The sequence below is a fragment of the Apodemus sylvaticus genome, chromosome 10, assembly GCF_947179515.1.
Source record: "Apodemus sylvaticus chromosome 10, mApoSyl1.1, whole genome shotgun sequence".
Taxonomy (NCBI): Eukaryota; Metazoa; Chordata; class Mammalia; order Rodentia; family Muridae; genus Apodemus; species Apodemus sylvaticus.
This window is the reverse complement of record NC_067481.1, coordinates 48,384,094-48,400,996: the sequence shown is the minus strand read 5'-3', so window position 1 is coordinate 48,400,996 and position 16,903 is coordinate 48,384,094. Positions and strand designations below refer to the sequence as shown.

Sequence of the window (16,903 nt, the reverse complement as noted above, 5' to 3'; positions counted from 1 at the left end):
ACAGTGGCACCGTGGTGGCTGAGACAGCAGGATTAAGTCTGGAGAAGCCCCTGGGTCCAGGGAGCACTAGTGAATTCAAGTAAACATTAAGTAAGAAAGAGGGATTCTACAGGAAGCTAGAAAATGCAGAAATGAATATTCTCCAGATTCCTTATAAGGTCAGTACTACAAAGATACCAAAACCAAACTGACTCAGGGCTGAAGAGACGGCTCAGTGGCTAAGAGCATGCACTGCTCTTGCAGAGGACCTGAGTTTAGTTCCCAGCAACCACATCAGGCAGTTCACCCGCCTGTAATGTACCAGAGACCTTAAACATTTCTTTCCTCCAAGCACAGACACAGATTAAACATTATTAAAAATAAATCTTAAAAAAAAATCTTTCATGGACAGACATGTAAAAATTACTGAACAAAATCTAATCAGGTAGACTCAGCAAAGCAAATGCAAATATGTGAAAAGGATAATACAGTGCAAATCCAGACTTATCCCAGAAGCCCCAGGTTACTTTAGCATCCAAAAGTTCAATCATCCTAATTCACCATATTAGCTACCCGAAATAGAAAAGATATTTGATTATTAATAGATACAGAAAAAGCATTTGACAAAATTCACCATTCATTCTTAATAAAAATGTTAACAAACAAGAAAAAGAAGTAAAATTTCCTCAACCTGATAAGCAGGAATCCACTGGCTGAGCACAGGGTTCCTACTGAAACCCCAGCACCCAGGCAGAGGCCAGACTGGGCTGCCATGAGAATCAAGGGTGAGAGGCACCCAGACACATAATGACCCAAGGATCTCCCTTCCTGCATTCGACAGCAGAGAATAGATTCCTCAGAGTTGTCCCTCCACATAATGCTGGCACATACATCACACATGCACTCACGCACGGATGCACTTAAATCCATAATTAAATTTCTGGGAGGAGGGGTTTGAGACAGGGTCTCACTCTGTGGCACAGGCTAGCCTGAAAGGAGTCAGTGCTGGCCTCAAACCTCTCCTGCCTCAGGCTCAGAGGGCTGGGTAACAGTCCCAAGCCACCTCACCCAGTTTGAATGATATTTAACAGCACAAGGTTAAGGGCTGCCTGGAAAGAACTAGACAAAGATCACACAGGCCAAATGGTTCTGTTTTGATTTGAGACGAGGTCTCTAGTGGGTGTAGGCTGGTCTCAAACTTGCACCAAAAAATACTTTAGCCATTAAGATCAGAGTTGCTATTAACCATGGTGGCACATATTTGGGAAGTAGAGGCAGGAAGGTCATCCTCAGCTACACACTGGGCTTGCAGCCAGCCAGGGCAGCACTGTGAGCCAGATGTGGGGGCACACATCTGCAACTCTGCCCCTCAGGAGGCTCAAGGCCAAAAAGAGCCACTTAAAAAAAAAGCCATAAAAACACAAACAAAACAAACCAGTAAACACAACACAACCCTGTAAGATGAAACCTAAGAGAAGACACTTCAGAGGCTGGAGAGGTGCTCAGTCTGTAAGGAGCTTGTCGTCCAAGCTTGAGAACCTGAGTCCTGATCCCTCTTCTCAAGAAATAAGGCATCAAGAGAAGTCATGACACTGGTCCCTAGCCCCACGCACACACATGAGCATAAGCACGTAGGTGTTCACTCACACACAGAAGAAAGCACCTGGCTCTCCTACAATACAGCCATTGTATAAATCCTGCATTATCAGAACATTCTAGATTCTAGTGACAGTCAACTCTTAAACAGAAGGACCATCATACTCTTCCTATAATTCCTCCTGATTTATCCATGTATCATTCCTTTAGTATTAACAAAAACAAAAAACAAAAAACAAAAAAACAAAAACAATCACTAACTCACAAGGTAGCATTCTGGATCCAAAAAGCAATAGCCAATTGAGAGTTACAGCCTGTAAGGAGGATTTTACCTTCATTGTAGGGCACTGGATTCCCAATCTTTAATCCAACTTCTTCAGCAGATCTTACAACTTCCAAGTCCATCAAAATAACTACTCTCCTACAAAGACAGACACACGTTAGAATTAAGACGTCTGCAGCCTTTCAGATGAGTTGCTAAGAAGTTTACTTTAACAGTTGTCTGGCTAAAACTATCCTTTATCAATTTTTTCTCACTCTCGAATAACTTGAGGAGTGATAATTCTTTAAGTAGATACTCCACTTACTCTTTCCCCATATCATAAATGTTTTTGTTGGTGGAGCCCTGGGACGTGCTGGGCCGTCAGCCTAGCATAACCAGCAAGTTCCTGGCCAATGTACCTATCTCAAACTTCAGGTACAGGTGCCTGTGCACACACACTCACATGCGTGCAAGCACACCCCAACTCTTTTTGAGATGCATACAAGGCTTTCTTTACGGGTCTGTCTCCCCTCCGCTTAGCTCATGACCCCAAGCTTGCGGTCCTCTAGCCCAGATGTTTTCTCTGTTCCTGGCACATGCTACACTTCCTTCTGCCACTGAGCCTACACACGGTCCTCTGACTGAATTTTCCCCCTCATTCTGCTTCATCTAATATGCACTTTTTATCTCTTATTGCAAACTTGGAATTGGACCAGGGACTTATTCATGCTAGGCGAATGCTCTACCTACCATAGAGCTACCCCTCCAACTCCCATCTCAAATTTCATTTTGAAAGACATTTTCTTGGTCTCTTATTTAGATCAGGGTTCTTTGTCCTCCTGCAGCTATGACTTCATTCCTTCGGAACACGTGTCTTAGTTTTAAAGTTCTGCATTAATTAACGATTGTTTTCTTTCTCTCTGCTAGACTGCACTTTCAATAAAGGCAGGTAGCCAGCCACAGTGCTTAATTAAGCAACAGCCCAAAGATGTCATTCAATACACACTGGGACAAGATGCCTAACGTCATCTGCAGATAAAGAACAACTGGTGTCAGGAGACAGCTCAGGGGTAAAGTGCTTGGGCACGCTGGGTATGAGCACTGGAGTTCAGATGCCCAGAAACCCACATAAATGCAGTATGGAAGTGGCGATCCACCTCTAATTCCTTCTTTAAGACAGCCACTCTCCAGAGCAAGCTGGCTAGCAAGACAAGACATGTCAGAAAGCTCTGGGCTTGACGGAGACCTGCCTCCAGGAGTAACTCCCAAGCGAAAGGATGCTGACTCCCAAATCTCAGGCTAGCATGTTCATGAACAAATGTCAATGGGCACACACATGCACACACATGAAAACTAGGAGAAAATAAAAGCAACCTACAGTGTGGGTTCCAGGGGATCAAACTCAGGGCTTCAGGCTTGGTGACAAGTGCCTTTACTTTCTAAGCCCTCTCACCAGCCCCTTCACCTTAATTTTTAAAAATTATTTCTGAGACAGAGTCTCAGTATGTGGTAGCTCTGGCTGTCCTAACTTGACATGTAGGCCAGGCTGGTGGTCACAGAGACCAGCCTGCCTCTGCCTCTCAAGTACTACAACTAAAAGTGTATGCCACTTTTTCTATACAGGATGTCTGAACCCTGAGCTCACCCACTGGGCAGATTTGCTGCCTGTAAGCTCTGCCGGTCCACATGCCCCCAGCCTTCATCCAGCACCAGGGCCACACATCAGTGCCACCATGCCCAGGACCACAGGTCAGTGCCACCGTACCGTGCCCAGCTTTTCATGTGGGTGGTGAGGATCCCAGCTCTGGTTGTCATGCTTAAGGCCAGCACATGACTGACTGTGCTGTCTCCCCAGCCCAGTACTTGTTTTGTTAAAGATAGTTCACTACTTAAAATGTGTGCATATGTATGTGCGCGCGCGCACACACACACACCTCTATCTATGAAATAAAGTATCTGATACTTCAAAATTATCAGGAGTATATGTGAGAAAACGGAGACAAAGCAGGACCTATTGCCAGGCGATCATCTGAAGCTGTGTGCATGGCTCTATGGGGACTCAGTTCTACTGTGTTGTCCGTCTACTTTTATAAATGTTCAAAATCATGCAAAATATAAAACAAATTTGAAAATAAAGGAAGCTAAGAGGATTATTTTTTTAAGGCAGGATTTATTATGTAAAAATGAAAGAACAGTGCAATATTAATCTGTTAAAATAACTCATACTATTAAAGGATTAAAAATAATATGATTATATCAAGTTGTAGTAAAAGCTTTTCAAAAAATCCAAGAGCCATTCCCACAAAATCCCAAGCAACTTAAGGACCCAAAAAAGTCGTGAGCATGATAAAGTACATGCACTTTACAAGATAAGCTATGCTGACACTGAGACCAAAGGCACTTCTATTACTGGCTAGGTAGAGAACAGACACTTGCAGATACAGTGCTGTCAACATTGTTGTAATGGTGCTGATTCAGAACCACAAAAAACAAAGAACCAGGCCTGGTGAGTCGGCTCAGTGGGTGCAAGCGCTCCCGGCACAGACCTCACACCTGAGCTGATCCCTGCAAGAGGAAGGAGAGCACTAACTCCTGAAAGGTTCCACATACACATGGTACACGCAGCACACATACCTCCTCCCAAGGGAAAAAAAAATAAGTTAAAGTACATTATAGTATGTGTGTCTGCACAAATCTACACATGTAAGAAGAAATTCAAAGAAATAAATGCCAAATAAGCAATATACATATCATAATAAAGAGATAATAGTCTAAAAAAAATTCAAGGATTTAAATGGTAAGATGTCATATTCTTGGATGAAAAGATCTGATGTCAAAATATATCAATTTAATGCAATTATGTATATTCAGGAGACCTCGGCTTGGCTTTTGAACTTGATAGCACTCTTATAATCCATATGGAAGGAAAAAACATAACTGCCGAACATTATTGGAATACTTCACAGTATTTTGGCAGCACATAGTTCTAAGGGCTATGAAAGCTGTATAGATAGATCATCCACGCCTTGCTAGGGAGAGGGCGGATGGGTATAGCTGTTGGGGAAAATAATCTGGTAACTCTTCATTAGTTAAATTATACAGTCAGAACCTGACCTAGCAACTTCTCTCCTAGATATATTTGCCCTCAGCATCTACATCACCAGGATCCCACTCCTAGAGAATCTATACATGGATCAAGGTTGTATCTGCATTTAAATGATATCCTCTTATATCTCTAGATTACTTACAATACAAGATGATGCAAATTATGTTACACTGTATTATCTATCGGGGCATAACAAGAAAATGTCTCTACTCGGTTTAGTTCAGATGGAGTTCTTCCCCTGAATACTTCTGACCAGTCATCAGTTCAATACACAGACCAAGAATCCACAGAAGGAGGGCTAACCATATAAAAACTTGTATACTAATACTCAGTGCATTATTCAAAATGCAAACAGATGGAAACAACCCAACAGCCTGTAAACTGAGAAACAAGATAAGCAAGATGGCCCAGGTCTGTAATCCCAACTAGGTTGAGGCAGGAGCATCTCAAGTTCAAGGCCAGCCCAGACAACTTAGCAAGGCCTTGTCTCAAAACAAAAAACAAAGAGGCTGAGGATGCAGCTCAGTGCAGAGCATCTGTGCTGACCCCGGTACCACAAAGGAAAACAAAAAAGATAAGCAAAATGTGATCTGTCTATACAACCGGACAGTGCAGCCATAAAGGGGAGTGCATCTATAACAGTCCTGAAACTACTATGGTAAATAAAGAAGAGTCACAAAGGACCAGGTGATGCCTGACTCCATTTACACAGAATGTCCAGAGTAGGCAAATATAGAAATGAGAAGAACAGTGAGCCCCTGGGACTCAAGAGATTTGAGATTTGGTAGCTAAAGGGTAGCAGGTTTTATTTATTTTTTTAATGGGGGTAAGAATATGTTCTAAATCTAACGTGATAATGACTACTCAACATTGTGAAGTGTTCAAAATCATACTTGTTGTTGCTTTTGGTAGAATCTCAATACAGTGAGATGTGAGGCCAGCCTCATACTATAGCTGAGGACGACTGTGAATTTCTAATCCTCCTGCTTCCATTTCCCAAGTGGTAGGATTGCAGGGTGCAGCCTATGGCCAGCGAGCACACGGCCACCCAAACCACACCCCAGCCTTATCAGAGGAATCTGTGCAAGCCTTAGCGTCTTAGCATCTTAACGCAACATGAGACATAACGCTTGCCTACCATGTGCGAGGCTCTAGGCTAAGTGGTCAGCCCTTGCGCACAAAGCCCCGAACTCACGCCCAGCACCATGCATATCAGGCAGGGTGACTGCAGATCCTAGCTTAACGTCATCCTTAGGTAAGTTAGAGGCCAGCCTGGGCTGCATTAGATGGGACCCTTCCTCATAAACAAAGTAAGTAACAATAACTTAAAACTCCTGATCAAATGCTATGCCTTCACATCACACTCAGAATAAAACACTCTCACTGGCCCTTTTGGAAAAACACCTAAGTCGCATTCCATGCTCATGACATGTGTAAAGACAAACCTCACTGGAAGCACGAAAACGCGGCCTTAAGGTTGGTCAGCAGGCTTCTCCAGCATTATGATTCAGAGGTCACAATGCAGAGTGGACAAACACAAATACAGATTTATACCACAAAATACCATATACAAACAAACCAAGTTAGAACGGATAAATACGTAAAACAGACCACAGAGTTAATATGCCTGCTTTACTAAGAGCTTCTGTAAATAAAAAAACAAATAAATAAAAATCAAAGGTCAAAGTACTGGGGGCTGGAGAGATGGTTGAGAGGTGGGAGCACTGGCTGCTCTTCCAGAGGATCCAGGTTTGATTCCCAGCATTCATGTGAAGGCTCATAACCATCTATAATTCCTGTTCCTGAGGATCCAATGTCTTCTTGTGCTGCCCCTGGATGGATACCAGGCACATACATGGAACACAGACAAAACCCTCATATACATAAAACTCAAACAACAACAACAACAACAACAAAAGAATGCATCTCAATTTTTTAAAAAAGAAGTAGGGGCTGGGGAGGCAGCTCCAAGGGTGGAGTGCCCGTGCAAGCTTGAGTTTGGATCCCCAGACCCATATGAAAAGTTAACTAACTGGCGATGCCTGTTACCCAAGAGGCAGGGTGGCTGGGGCACTCTGACCACCCGCCTAGCCGAAACACCAGTGATCTCTGGTCCAGTGAGAGATTCACAAGGGAATAAGGTAGAGAGCTACAGAGAACGTCATCAGGGTTCTGTGAGTGTGTGAGGGGTGTACAGCACACCCACACCACACCTTTTTGTTTTTTAACTTGCATGTGCGTGCTCCCACAACCACATCCTAGCAGCCAGAAGCACTGCTTGTAGCACTCAGAGCCTGGAGTGGAAGACACTGGATCCCAGGCAGGCCAGCTGGCAAGAAGACGGGCCTTGCCTAGACAACGGCAGAACAAACATCAAGTCTGGCAGAGCTGTCCAGGACTGTTCAAATTAATCATGTACAGATAAGAGGAAATGGCACAGGAACAATTCAACGCACAGGGTATGAAATGAAAGGAACGAGGCACACAAAGGACAAAAAAGCTGGCACACACGCAAGCCTAAGCAGAGAGTGGTACTTCCCAGACGGGAGTCATAAAATAGACTGAATTCATTAAAACAAAAGCCAAAGAGAAATGGGAAGAGTCAGCTCAAAACCCACGGAAAACAGGTCAAAATAACATCACCCATCTGACAGCTGACACTGTCAACTTAACAGGATCTAGAACCACACAGGCACATCTCGAGGCATGCCCCTGAAGGGTCTTTAGACTGGGTTAACTAGGTTACCCCACATGGCAGCTCACAACTGTCTGTGTTAATTGTAGTCCTGTGGGATCTGATGCCCTTGACTGATGTGCAGACACACATGTAGACAAAACACATACATAAATTTTTAAAAAAGTGACAGACAGACACACACACACACACACACACACACACACGCACATAATATAAAACACACTGGCCTAACTTCCTCAGCACTGGAATGTTTACCCTATTGATACCCATGAGGTTTTGGTTGCATTCTATCACTGAAAATAAAAAAATTAGATAAAGTGTAAATATGTGCATATATATAGTGACATACATACGTATATATGTATATATACACACAACACACACACACACATACACCCATATATAAAAACCTCTCCCTAAAATAAAGTTTTCTTTTCTAAAAGTACGTCATTTTTTAAAAAATGGGACCAACAGTTCTGCTCACACTGTATTTCTAGCATGTAACATCTTGCAAGTACTTAACCATATTCTATATCAGCTCAACACATTTACTACCAAGGACTCAAGACCACAAAAAAAAGGAACCAGACTCGATCATTTAAGGTTTCTTTTGTTGAAGTAAGCGACCTCTTCCTTAAAAGATACTAGAGTAATGCTGAAGAAACCAGAAATAATAGAATCTACATTCTACTTTAATCTGTTCTGAGATTTCCAATTTATTTCTTCTGTTATTTCTGCCTTGATGCCAATGTTAGTCCGAGTTCCACTGAAGCTCTTCACTGCCTCGATAAAAGCTCCTATCTGACCTTTCAACATGCAGTGCCCGTTCCACAGCGTAAGCGAGTAGGTAAGGAAGCGCATACCTTCCGTCTTTCAGGGTGTTGACGATGAACCGGTGAACCTGGCACACACAGTTGCTGGCCAGCTGCCCCGCCTCCACCAGGGCGTTCAGCTGCGTGGCCAGCATGAAAGCTGCAAAGACAGAGATCAGCTCAGTCTCCGAGCCCTTCCTTAGCCTGAAAGCTCACCACAAGGAGAACCATTAAACACAGCTGCTTCAAACGCCTCAGGCCTGCAGGGAGGAGAGCAGCAGCAGTCCGTTCCGTGCAAGAATCTGCAGCTACTCCTCAATGTTATCTGTTTCTCAAAGTCTCCAGATCATTTTTACTGTCATTCTAGTTTCTGGAGAAAAATGAAGGCAATCTTTTCTAGGTCTTTAGCCCCGTGACTAGAGACAACCGGGAAATATTCCAGAAGGGCACCCATCTTCTTTTTTAAAGTTTCTAGGACAAAAATAAGACTCCTGAAAAAGGAAGGACAGGCCAGCTCACCCATCACACCCATCAAATGTCAATACTATCCTTAGGGAAATTAATCAAAGAAAACATACAACACCGGTTAGAGAGAGTTAATTAGGCCGAATGGCAGCTTCCCACTGTACCCAGCCTAGTCTCTGCCGGTGGAAACTCTGCTTGAACAAAGCCCGCAGCCAGTGTGGGCTTCAGGGGCTCCGAACACTGCGATCAAAGGGCAGGGAGTGCTGCTGTTATTCAAGGAGTCCCAAAGCCTAGCTGTATCCATCATACTCACAGGAAAGCGTGTTCAACCCGTCACTCATAAGCAGTCGATACCGGGGTGGACTATTCCCTGTAGTAATGGGACGGATGTTCTAGAAGAGTTGACAGAAAAGTTGATTCATTAAGCAGGCTCTCTGCCCAGTCCCTAAGGGTAAGCAAAGCTAAGTGGCAGGAGACTGGGTTTGCCATGTGTCTAAGACAAGACGAACTGCGTGCCCATCCTCCTGACACCGAAATACAAATGAAAGAACACTGGATTGAGCTAACATTATTAAACACAACATAAACTGAAGTATCAATAATCATGTGTTCTTTCTCCTGTATGTCAAACAGCGTGTAAGATGGCCCCTACACATGCAAGAACTGTTTAGGAAACATGCTGAAAATATGAAGTAAAATAAAAAATGGAAGAAAAACAATTTGCCTAAAGCAGCTCACAGCAGGTAAAGGGACAGAAACAAAGAGACAGGAATGTACAGACGGACATACAGACATATGGACTCAGATAAAGGGCGGGGCAGCCTTGGCAGGGAGTTAATTAGGCAAAGGCCAGGAGTGGTGACCACCATCACCTCCTGCAGTCTCAAAGTCTGCAGGAATGATCCTGAAGTCTCTCATCTGTTGACAACTGAAATTCACATTGTTTTAGAACCCACTAAATGATGGGTTAACTAAAAGAAATTTAAGCAGGGTGGTTGTGGTGGCAGTGGTGGTGCAGGCCTTTTAATCCCAGCACTTGGGAGGCAGAGGCAGGTGGATCTCTGTAAATTCCAGGACAGCCAGAGCTACACAGAAAAACCCTGACTCAAAAAACCAAAATTAAAGGCTCATCAAAGGGCTGGAGAGATGGCTAAGAGGTTAAGAGTACTGGCTGCTCTTCCGGAGGTCCTGAGTTCAATTCCTAGCAACCACTGGTGGCTTATAAGCATCTATAATGAGATCCCATGCCCTCTTCTGGCCTGCAGTCATATATGCAGGCAGAATGCTGTATACATAATAAATAAATCTAAAAAAAAAAAAAACCAAAACAAAACAAAAACAAACAAACAAACAAAAAAAAACACCTCATCAAAAAAAATCCTATAGTATCTGTTGGTGAGTGTGTGTGTGTGAGCGTTAGAGAGAGGGGCGGAGGTGTGTTCTGGAGAGAGAGAATGTGCATGTGTGTTTCTGGGATGTAGACAAAACTACATATCTTTCATCAAATGCAATTTGTAGTTATCTATGAGCAGAAGCATGGCCATTCTGCTTACACACGTGTAGGTACTTACAATGACTTGAAGGATGGGTTTTATGGATGTATCTCCCTGCTGCATTATGGCCTGAAAGAGAAAAACAGATTCGCATAAAAATCTTTAAAAACGTAATAAACCACAGATATTATCCTAAGAGCTTGCCTAGCTAGCCAGGGCCATCATGATGGCTCAGGAGGCAAAGAGGGAAGAGACTCTTGAAAGCGGCCTCCTGCCCTCCACGTGCTCCACCATGAGCACAAGCACATCATACTAACAATAAGATAAAATTAAACTAAATTTAAAAGAACCTCTTCAGAGGCAATCAGTAGGAAAGTCTTAATTAAATCATTTGTCCAATGACAAGTCACGAAAGTGCCAGCTTTCAAAGAAGGCACATATTTGTTGCCAAAAGTAGCAGTGTTTCTTGTGGAAGCAGGAATATGTCAACACTTATATTCACTACCTCCAGCTTTATTGGTTTTTTTCTTTAAATTTGTTTACTGGTTTAAAAACAGGGTCCCACCCCACAAAGCTCAGGCTGGCCTCACGTCTGCTAAGTTCCTAAAGATGACCCTGAACTTCCGATCCTCCTGCTTTTAGCCCCCAATTTTTAAGACTTTTCTCCTGAAATCAGCGATAATATTAACATAACGGTGCGGGGCACTCCTGCTATGTCTCTCTAGGTTGGCCTTGAAATCCTCCTGTCTCAGCCTCTGGTGCCAGAATTACTTTCGGTTACATAAAACATATCAAACATGGAAGATCTATAAAGTACAATGAGCCACTGTTTCTCAAATGACTCATGCATGCTAAAAGAAACACACAGCTGAGCCTGGTCACACAGCCTGCAAATCTCAGCAATCATGAGGCTGAGGGAAGGCTGTGAGTTCAAGACCAGATGAAGCTACGACACAGAATTCCAGAAAACAGACATATGCAGCTAATTTTGTCAAACTTGACAAAATACCTCAGTGGAACAAAAGTGGTATAACAAACAGCCATACATACGGACAAATGTGCGTGGCAAAGCTTAGCGACTGACTTTCATCTCCAGAACTTATGCTCTGAAAAGCCATGCTCGGTGGCACATGCTTGTGACTACAGTGCTGGGGTGGGGACAAGCAGAAACCTGGCACTCGCTGGCTGACCAGTAAGCTTGAGGCCAGCTGGGGCTACATAGTGAGACCCTGCCTCAGAGGGGGGAGGGGGGCCATTAAAAGATGCAGCCAGTGAGATGGCTTAGGGGGTACAGGTGCGTGCTGCCAAGCCAGGTGAGTAACCTGAATTAACCCTGGTCCCACTGGGTACGGGAGAAGCAATTCCTCCAAGTAGCCCTCTGACCTCCATCCATGCTCAGGGGCACACAGATACTCACGCTCATAAATAAATGTTAAGAAAAAAAAAATAACAGAAAGGCCCTGGGGGTGCAGCCAGTATCTGAGCTGTTGTCTGGCATGGAGTCTCTGTGCCTGAACCTTAGAAACTTAAATGAAAAAGCAACATGGTTTATGAGAGAACAGTTGAGGTATTTAACAGAAAACAAAAAAATTCTTCCAGATCATTAATGCTACAGCCCAGGTTTCTGTTCTTCGGGGCTCTACTCTTGCTCAGCAGCTCATGTCAGCCTCGAACCCCTGACCCCTGACTCCCCGCTGCTCCAGCACCGGGATGACAGTCACATGCTAACCGGTCCAGAAGAAACTCAAAGTCAAGGGATCAAAACACACGGGCACGTCACAAGATGTACAAACGGGCAACAGAGACACAGAAGACTGTTCAGTGTCGTTCCTAATCCACAAAATACAAAGAAAAGCACCTCGAGCCAGCCTTGTGCTCACACACCCATCAGCATGGTAAAGCCCAGAGAGGGAGGACACAAAGCAACTAGAATTCTCATAAACCCTTTAGAAAAGCTGGCGATTTCTTATCAAATTAAGCATTCAGTTACCATATGACCTAGCAATTGCACTCTCAGATATTTATCTGTAAATATCTGGATTACTTTGCATGTACAAGGGATTTAATACATATTACATAATTTATGTATATATTATGAATAATTTATATGTAATATTTTTAAATATTTATATGCACAAAGATCTGTATATAAATGTTCAAAGCATCTTCATTTATAATAGCCAAATATGTATTTATATATAAAGCCTGTAGTCCCAGCTACTTGGCAGGCAGAAGCAGGAAATGACTGAGGCCACAAGTTCAAAGTCAATCTGGGTAGCGTGAAACTGCTTCAAAAACAAAAACAAAAAAAAAACCACCCAACCAAAGCAAACCGGATGAACTATGAAGATAAGTGCCAACCCTCCTACTTCCACCTCTCAAGTGCTGAGATCACGGACCTGGCCCAACCATCAAATTACTTTTGTGCAGTGCTGGGGATTATGCCTAGGGTTTTATGCAAACTAGGCAATACTCTACAAACTGAGCTACGGCCTTGGGCCTTTTTATCGGTTTCCCTTTTGAGACAAGATCTTACTACATAGTCTCAACTTTCAAATTCTGCCTTAAGAGTTCTTGGTTTATGGAAATGTTCCACAGATCCCAGCTGGATGGTTGTTTGCTGTAGTTTTTTAATCTTTATTCCTCGTGTGTGTGTGTGTGTGTGTGTGTGTGTGTGTGTGTGGTGGTACAGGTCAGAGGACAACTTCCAGAACTCAGTCTCCTCTTCCCGCCGTGTAGGTCCAGGGTTCATATTCTGATTATTGCCCAGTGGTAGGCGCTTTACTGAGCCACCCTGCAGACCCCCATGGGCAACTTTTTCTTTGAAAAGTTGTTTCTGGCCTGGGTGAGATAGCTCACACCTGTAATCCCACCACCCAGGAGGAAGAGGTAGGAGGACTAACTGAGTGAAAGCCAGCCTGGGCTACATAGTGAGGTAAAGGTCATATACTCACTACATGGCAAGACCCCGTTTTTTAAAACACTGGGCAAGGTGAAAGGAAAGTCAATTAATTTCATATAAAGCCACTAATTTCATTAAAGTTCTATTTATCTTTAAAACCTCATACAGGTTATTACTTGTTTTCAATTTAAAAAGTATCATAAATAAGCAAAGGAAAAATTTTCTCCAGAACATACCATAACATGTACATTTAAAAGTACTTTAGGGGCTGGAGAGATGGCTCAACAGTTACGAACGGTGGCTGTCCTTCCAGACGGCTGGAGTTCAATTCCAAGCACCCACATGGCAATTCACAACTGTCTGTAATTCCACCTCTAGGGGATCTGATATCCTCACAAAGACTTACATGCAGGCAGAATACCAATGTGCATTTAAAAAAAAAAACAAAAAACAAAACCAACTTTAAATTGGGGCTGGAGAGACAGCTGAAGGATTAGAAGCATTGGCTGCTCTTCCCAGAGGACCTGCGTTCAATTCCCAGCGCTCCAATGGTGGCTCACCACCGTCTATGACAAGGCGTCTTCAGGTATGCAGATGTACACGTGTAGACAAAACATCCAAACACATACAACACATAAGCAAAGGGACCCTTTAATGTACACGAGGAACCGGGTGGCAGGCCTTCCCATTCATCCCAGCACTCGGGAGGCAGAGGCGGGGAACCCTGAGTTCCAGGCCAGCCTGGTCTACAGAGTAAATAGAGCCTTGTACTTCTACTTACCACAACAGTTATATTTTATAACTTCCGGCCCTAACACCTCCATTTTCCACTGTTTGCTTAACCACTGGGGCCGGAAGCATTGGTGCTGACACTTTTGTTCACTAATCATCAGGTAACCAAGGGCGTCTACACTTCACCACCATCAACAAACAGAAAACAAAACAAAACAAAGCACTATGGAGCCTGGCATGGTGGAACATCTTTAGTCCCAGCACATGGGATCTCTTGAGTTCAAGGCCTGGTCTACATAGCAAGTTCCAGGACAGCCAGGATAGTCTTTAAAACAAAGGAAAACAAAACAAAACACCATTTTACTTATGAACAAAACGTGGAAAGAAAGAAAAAACCCACACATTTATCTAAGAACAAAGTCTAAGTAATACTTCACCCAAAGTTGCAAATAGCTTTCTAAAATATTTATATTTAAAGAAAACTCAGCAAATTATTCAAACAATCCTATAAACCTTCTTTATAAAAGTAAAGAATCATTTGTAATTGCCTTAAGGGTACAAGGTGGCGGCCTTGTACAATTCAAGCATCACATTCCAATTCAACACTTCTACAGCCCTAACATATTCAAATACCTTGATTTGGACAACTGTTTTCCCTCTTCTTCTTTTCTTCTAAGCTGGTTCTTTTCTCCCTTCTACTTCTGTCCCTTGCTTTTCATTATTGTACTCAATCCATACAACTAGCAAACATTATTTAGGCACCTAAAACTTGCCAGATACTAGGGATGTCACCCTAAAGGGACACTGAAAGCAGCAGCGGGCTAGCAAGCTCTACAATCTCGTGTAGGAGATACAAAGTAGCTAACAATTACCAAATAAACATTCACATCTGTGATGACTACTAGCCGGACCAGCAAAAGCTAAACACTAAATTTAGAAATTCAGCCCTCCAACCAGCCCCTCGCTCACCTTTAACCTCGTTTTTTACAGACAAGGGAATGAGTTTGGAACGTTGCCCTCAGCCATACATATTAAAAGTGAACAAAAGGGAGTTTGCGCCTCAAAATAAGTGGATTCAGGCTAGTTACTTTACCAACCAATTCAGTAACAACTGAGCTGAACAGAAATATTGCAAAAGAAATGGAGACAACTATCAGTGGCCTCTAGGGCAAGCATTATTTTTTAAAAATCAAACAAGGCCTGGCAAGGAGACTGTGGGAAGAGAGGGTGCTGACGGAACAGACTAGTTCTGGCAACAAGCGCCTATTCCAGTGTGGAGTTAAAATATACTTCAATTGGTGAGGGACTAGGTATCCAGAGTCAGGCACAATGATGTCCTGCTGTGCAAACTTAGCAATACACAGAAGGCGGGAAGTGTGGCAACTTCCCAAAGTTTCCTCTGGCATCTGACACACATGCACCATCCCCACTATAGCATGCATATGTACTCAAGTACACACGTACACACACACACACACTTTTTAAAATCTAGACTTTGGGACATAATGAAGGATTTGCTCAGATATATATCCAATTGAAAATGACTTTGAGGATAGAGAGGGCAGATTGAAAGCAGCTCAGCAGGAAGAAATTAATGAGACCCTGACACGCAGATGAGGGACTATAAGCTAGTCTGCAGAGGGACAAAAACTCAGAGGGGCTTGCAAGTTAGACAAGGAAAGACCAGTAACGCGAATCACAGAATACTAGCAAGAGAAGAGTGTTAGCAGAAGTAAGCAATGGCCAACAAGCCCAAACAATTAGGTCGGTTGAAAACTTTAAAATGTCTTCCGATTTGGCTCCTGGGAGGCCACTGGTGACTTCGGCCAGCGTGTTCTCCCGTGACCAGAGAAATGTTTACTAGCAGGAAAGAGTTACAAGGATGTAAGTAAATAAGTCAAACAGCCGAAAGCAAACAAGTCCAAAAAAGTTTGGGGTGATGGAGAAAGGGAGGAAAAAGACGCCGCCGAAGGTAGACAGCGGCATGTTTATTTGTCTTGTTTTCTTAGGTTAAAAAAGAAAAAAAGTGAGCTTGTATGCGAGTACCGGGATGCCTCCTACGGAGGGTGATGGTCTTAGAGACCCGGGATGGCATCCCCCGCGGCCGCAGAGTTTCCTCCCTGATGCTCTCCCGATCAACAGCGGCTCCCTCCCTCGGTCCTCTTTGCACCGCTCCAAGCCCGCACTGCTAGGACCATCGGCCCCGCTCCCGGTCGTCTCCTTACCGCGATGGCCCCCTCGCTCAGGTGTCCCACCATGGCTGCACTGCTAACTCCCGCGCTCGCGCTCCTACCCCGCCCGAGCTTCTCTGCCGGGGTCCCGCGGGCTGCTCAACGATTGGCTAGAGCAACTGTGCGTGCAGCTCCGCCCCCAACGTGCGCGCGGCGCGAGGGGCGGGCCTAGATGCCGACAGCCACCGCATTGGCTACCGCGCGGCGAGCAGAGCACGTGACTCGTCCGAGACCGGGTTCTAGGCCTAGTGGCGGGATGGCGGGAGCAGAGGGCGGGGCGCCGGCTCGCGGTACGCCCGTGTCCGCGCGGTGCCTCCAAGTTGGTCCCCCGCCAGCTGTCGGAACTTTGCCCGCCCAGTCGTTTGGCGGATAGATAGAATGGCAACCCAGGGGACAATCGGAGCTCTTCCCTGGTAACCGCTGCTAAATATAGTCACAGCAGTGACCTGGGTCCTTCATTTACGCAGTGCGTGCCGGGCGACAGTGCCAGGCCATAGTTTGGCACTGTGGGATAAACAAGGTAAATCAGATTCAGTCTCTGCCCTCAGAATGTCGTAGTTCACCTGAGAGTTGTGGCAGCCAGGAGCCCAGCCTCATGGTTGGTATGATATGAGCCACACATGTGGT

At 44.2% G+C, this 16,903-nt stretch overlaps 2 protein-coding genes across 5 annotated transcripts in view; one reads left to right on the top strand and one right to left on the bottom strand.

The window, feature by feature from the left end:
• The window catches only part of Rpa1 (replication protein A1), a 43,376-nt gene extending 26,989 nt beyond the window's left edge, over window positions 1-16,387 (bottom strand). The window contains exons 1-5 of one of the 2 annotated variants that reach the window (XM_052194640.1): window positions 16,271-16,387; window positions 10,490-10,540; window positions 9,232-9,310; window positions 8,505-8,613; window positions 1,908-1,996 (exon numbers count right to left, since the gene is read on the bottom strand). In XM_052194640.1, the coding sequence (XP_052050600.1) occupies window positions 1,908-1,996; window positions 8,505-8,613; window positions 9,232-9,310; window positions 10,490-10,540; window positions 16,271-16,303 (361 nt within the window). In that variant the 5' untranslated portion in view covers window positions 16,304-16,387. Of the gene's footprint in view, window positions 1-1,907; window positions 1,997-8,504; window positions 8,614-9,231; window positions 9,311-10,489; window positions 10,541-16,091; window positions 16,195-16,270 lie in introns of those variants that run through there. The other variant, XM_052194641.1, reaches the window with a different exon arrangement.
• Window positions 16,388-16,514: 127 nt separating this feature from the next.
• Window positions 16,515-16,903, top strand: part of Smyd4 (SET and MYND domain containing 4) — a 41,088-nt gene continuing 40,699 nt past the window's right edge. For all 3 annotated transcript variants that reach the window (XM_052196274.1, XM_052196272.1, XM_052196273.1), the window contains exon 1: window positions 16,515-16,796. The gene's annotated coding sequence lies outside the window, so the exon portion shown is untranslated. The remainder of the gene's footprint in view (window positions 16,797-16,903) is intronic.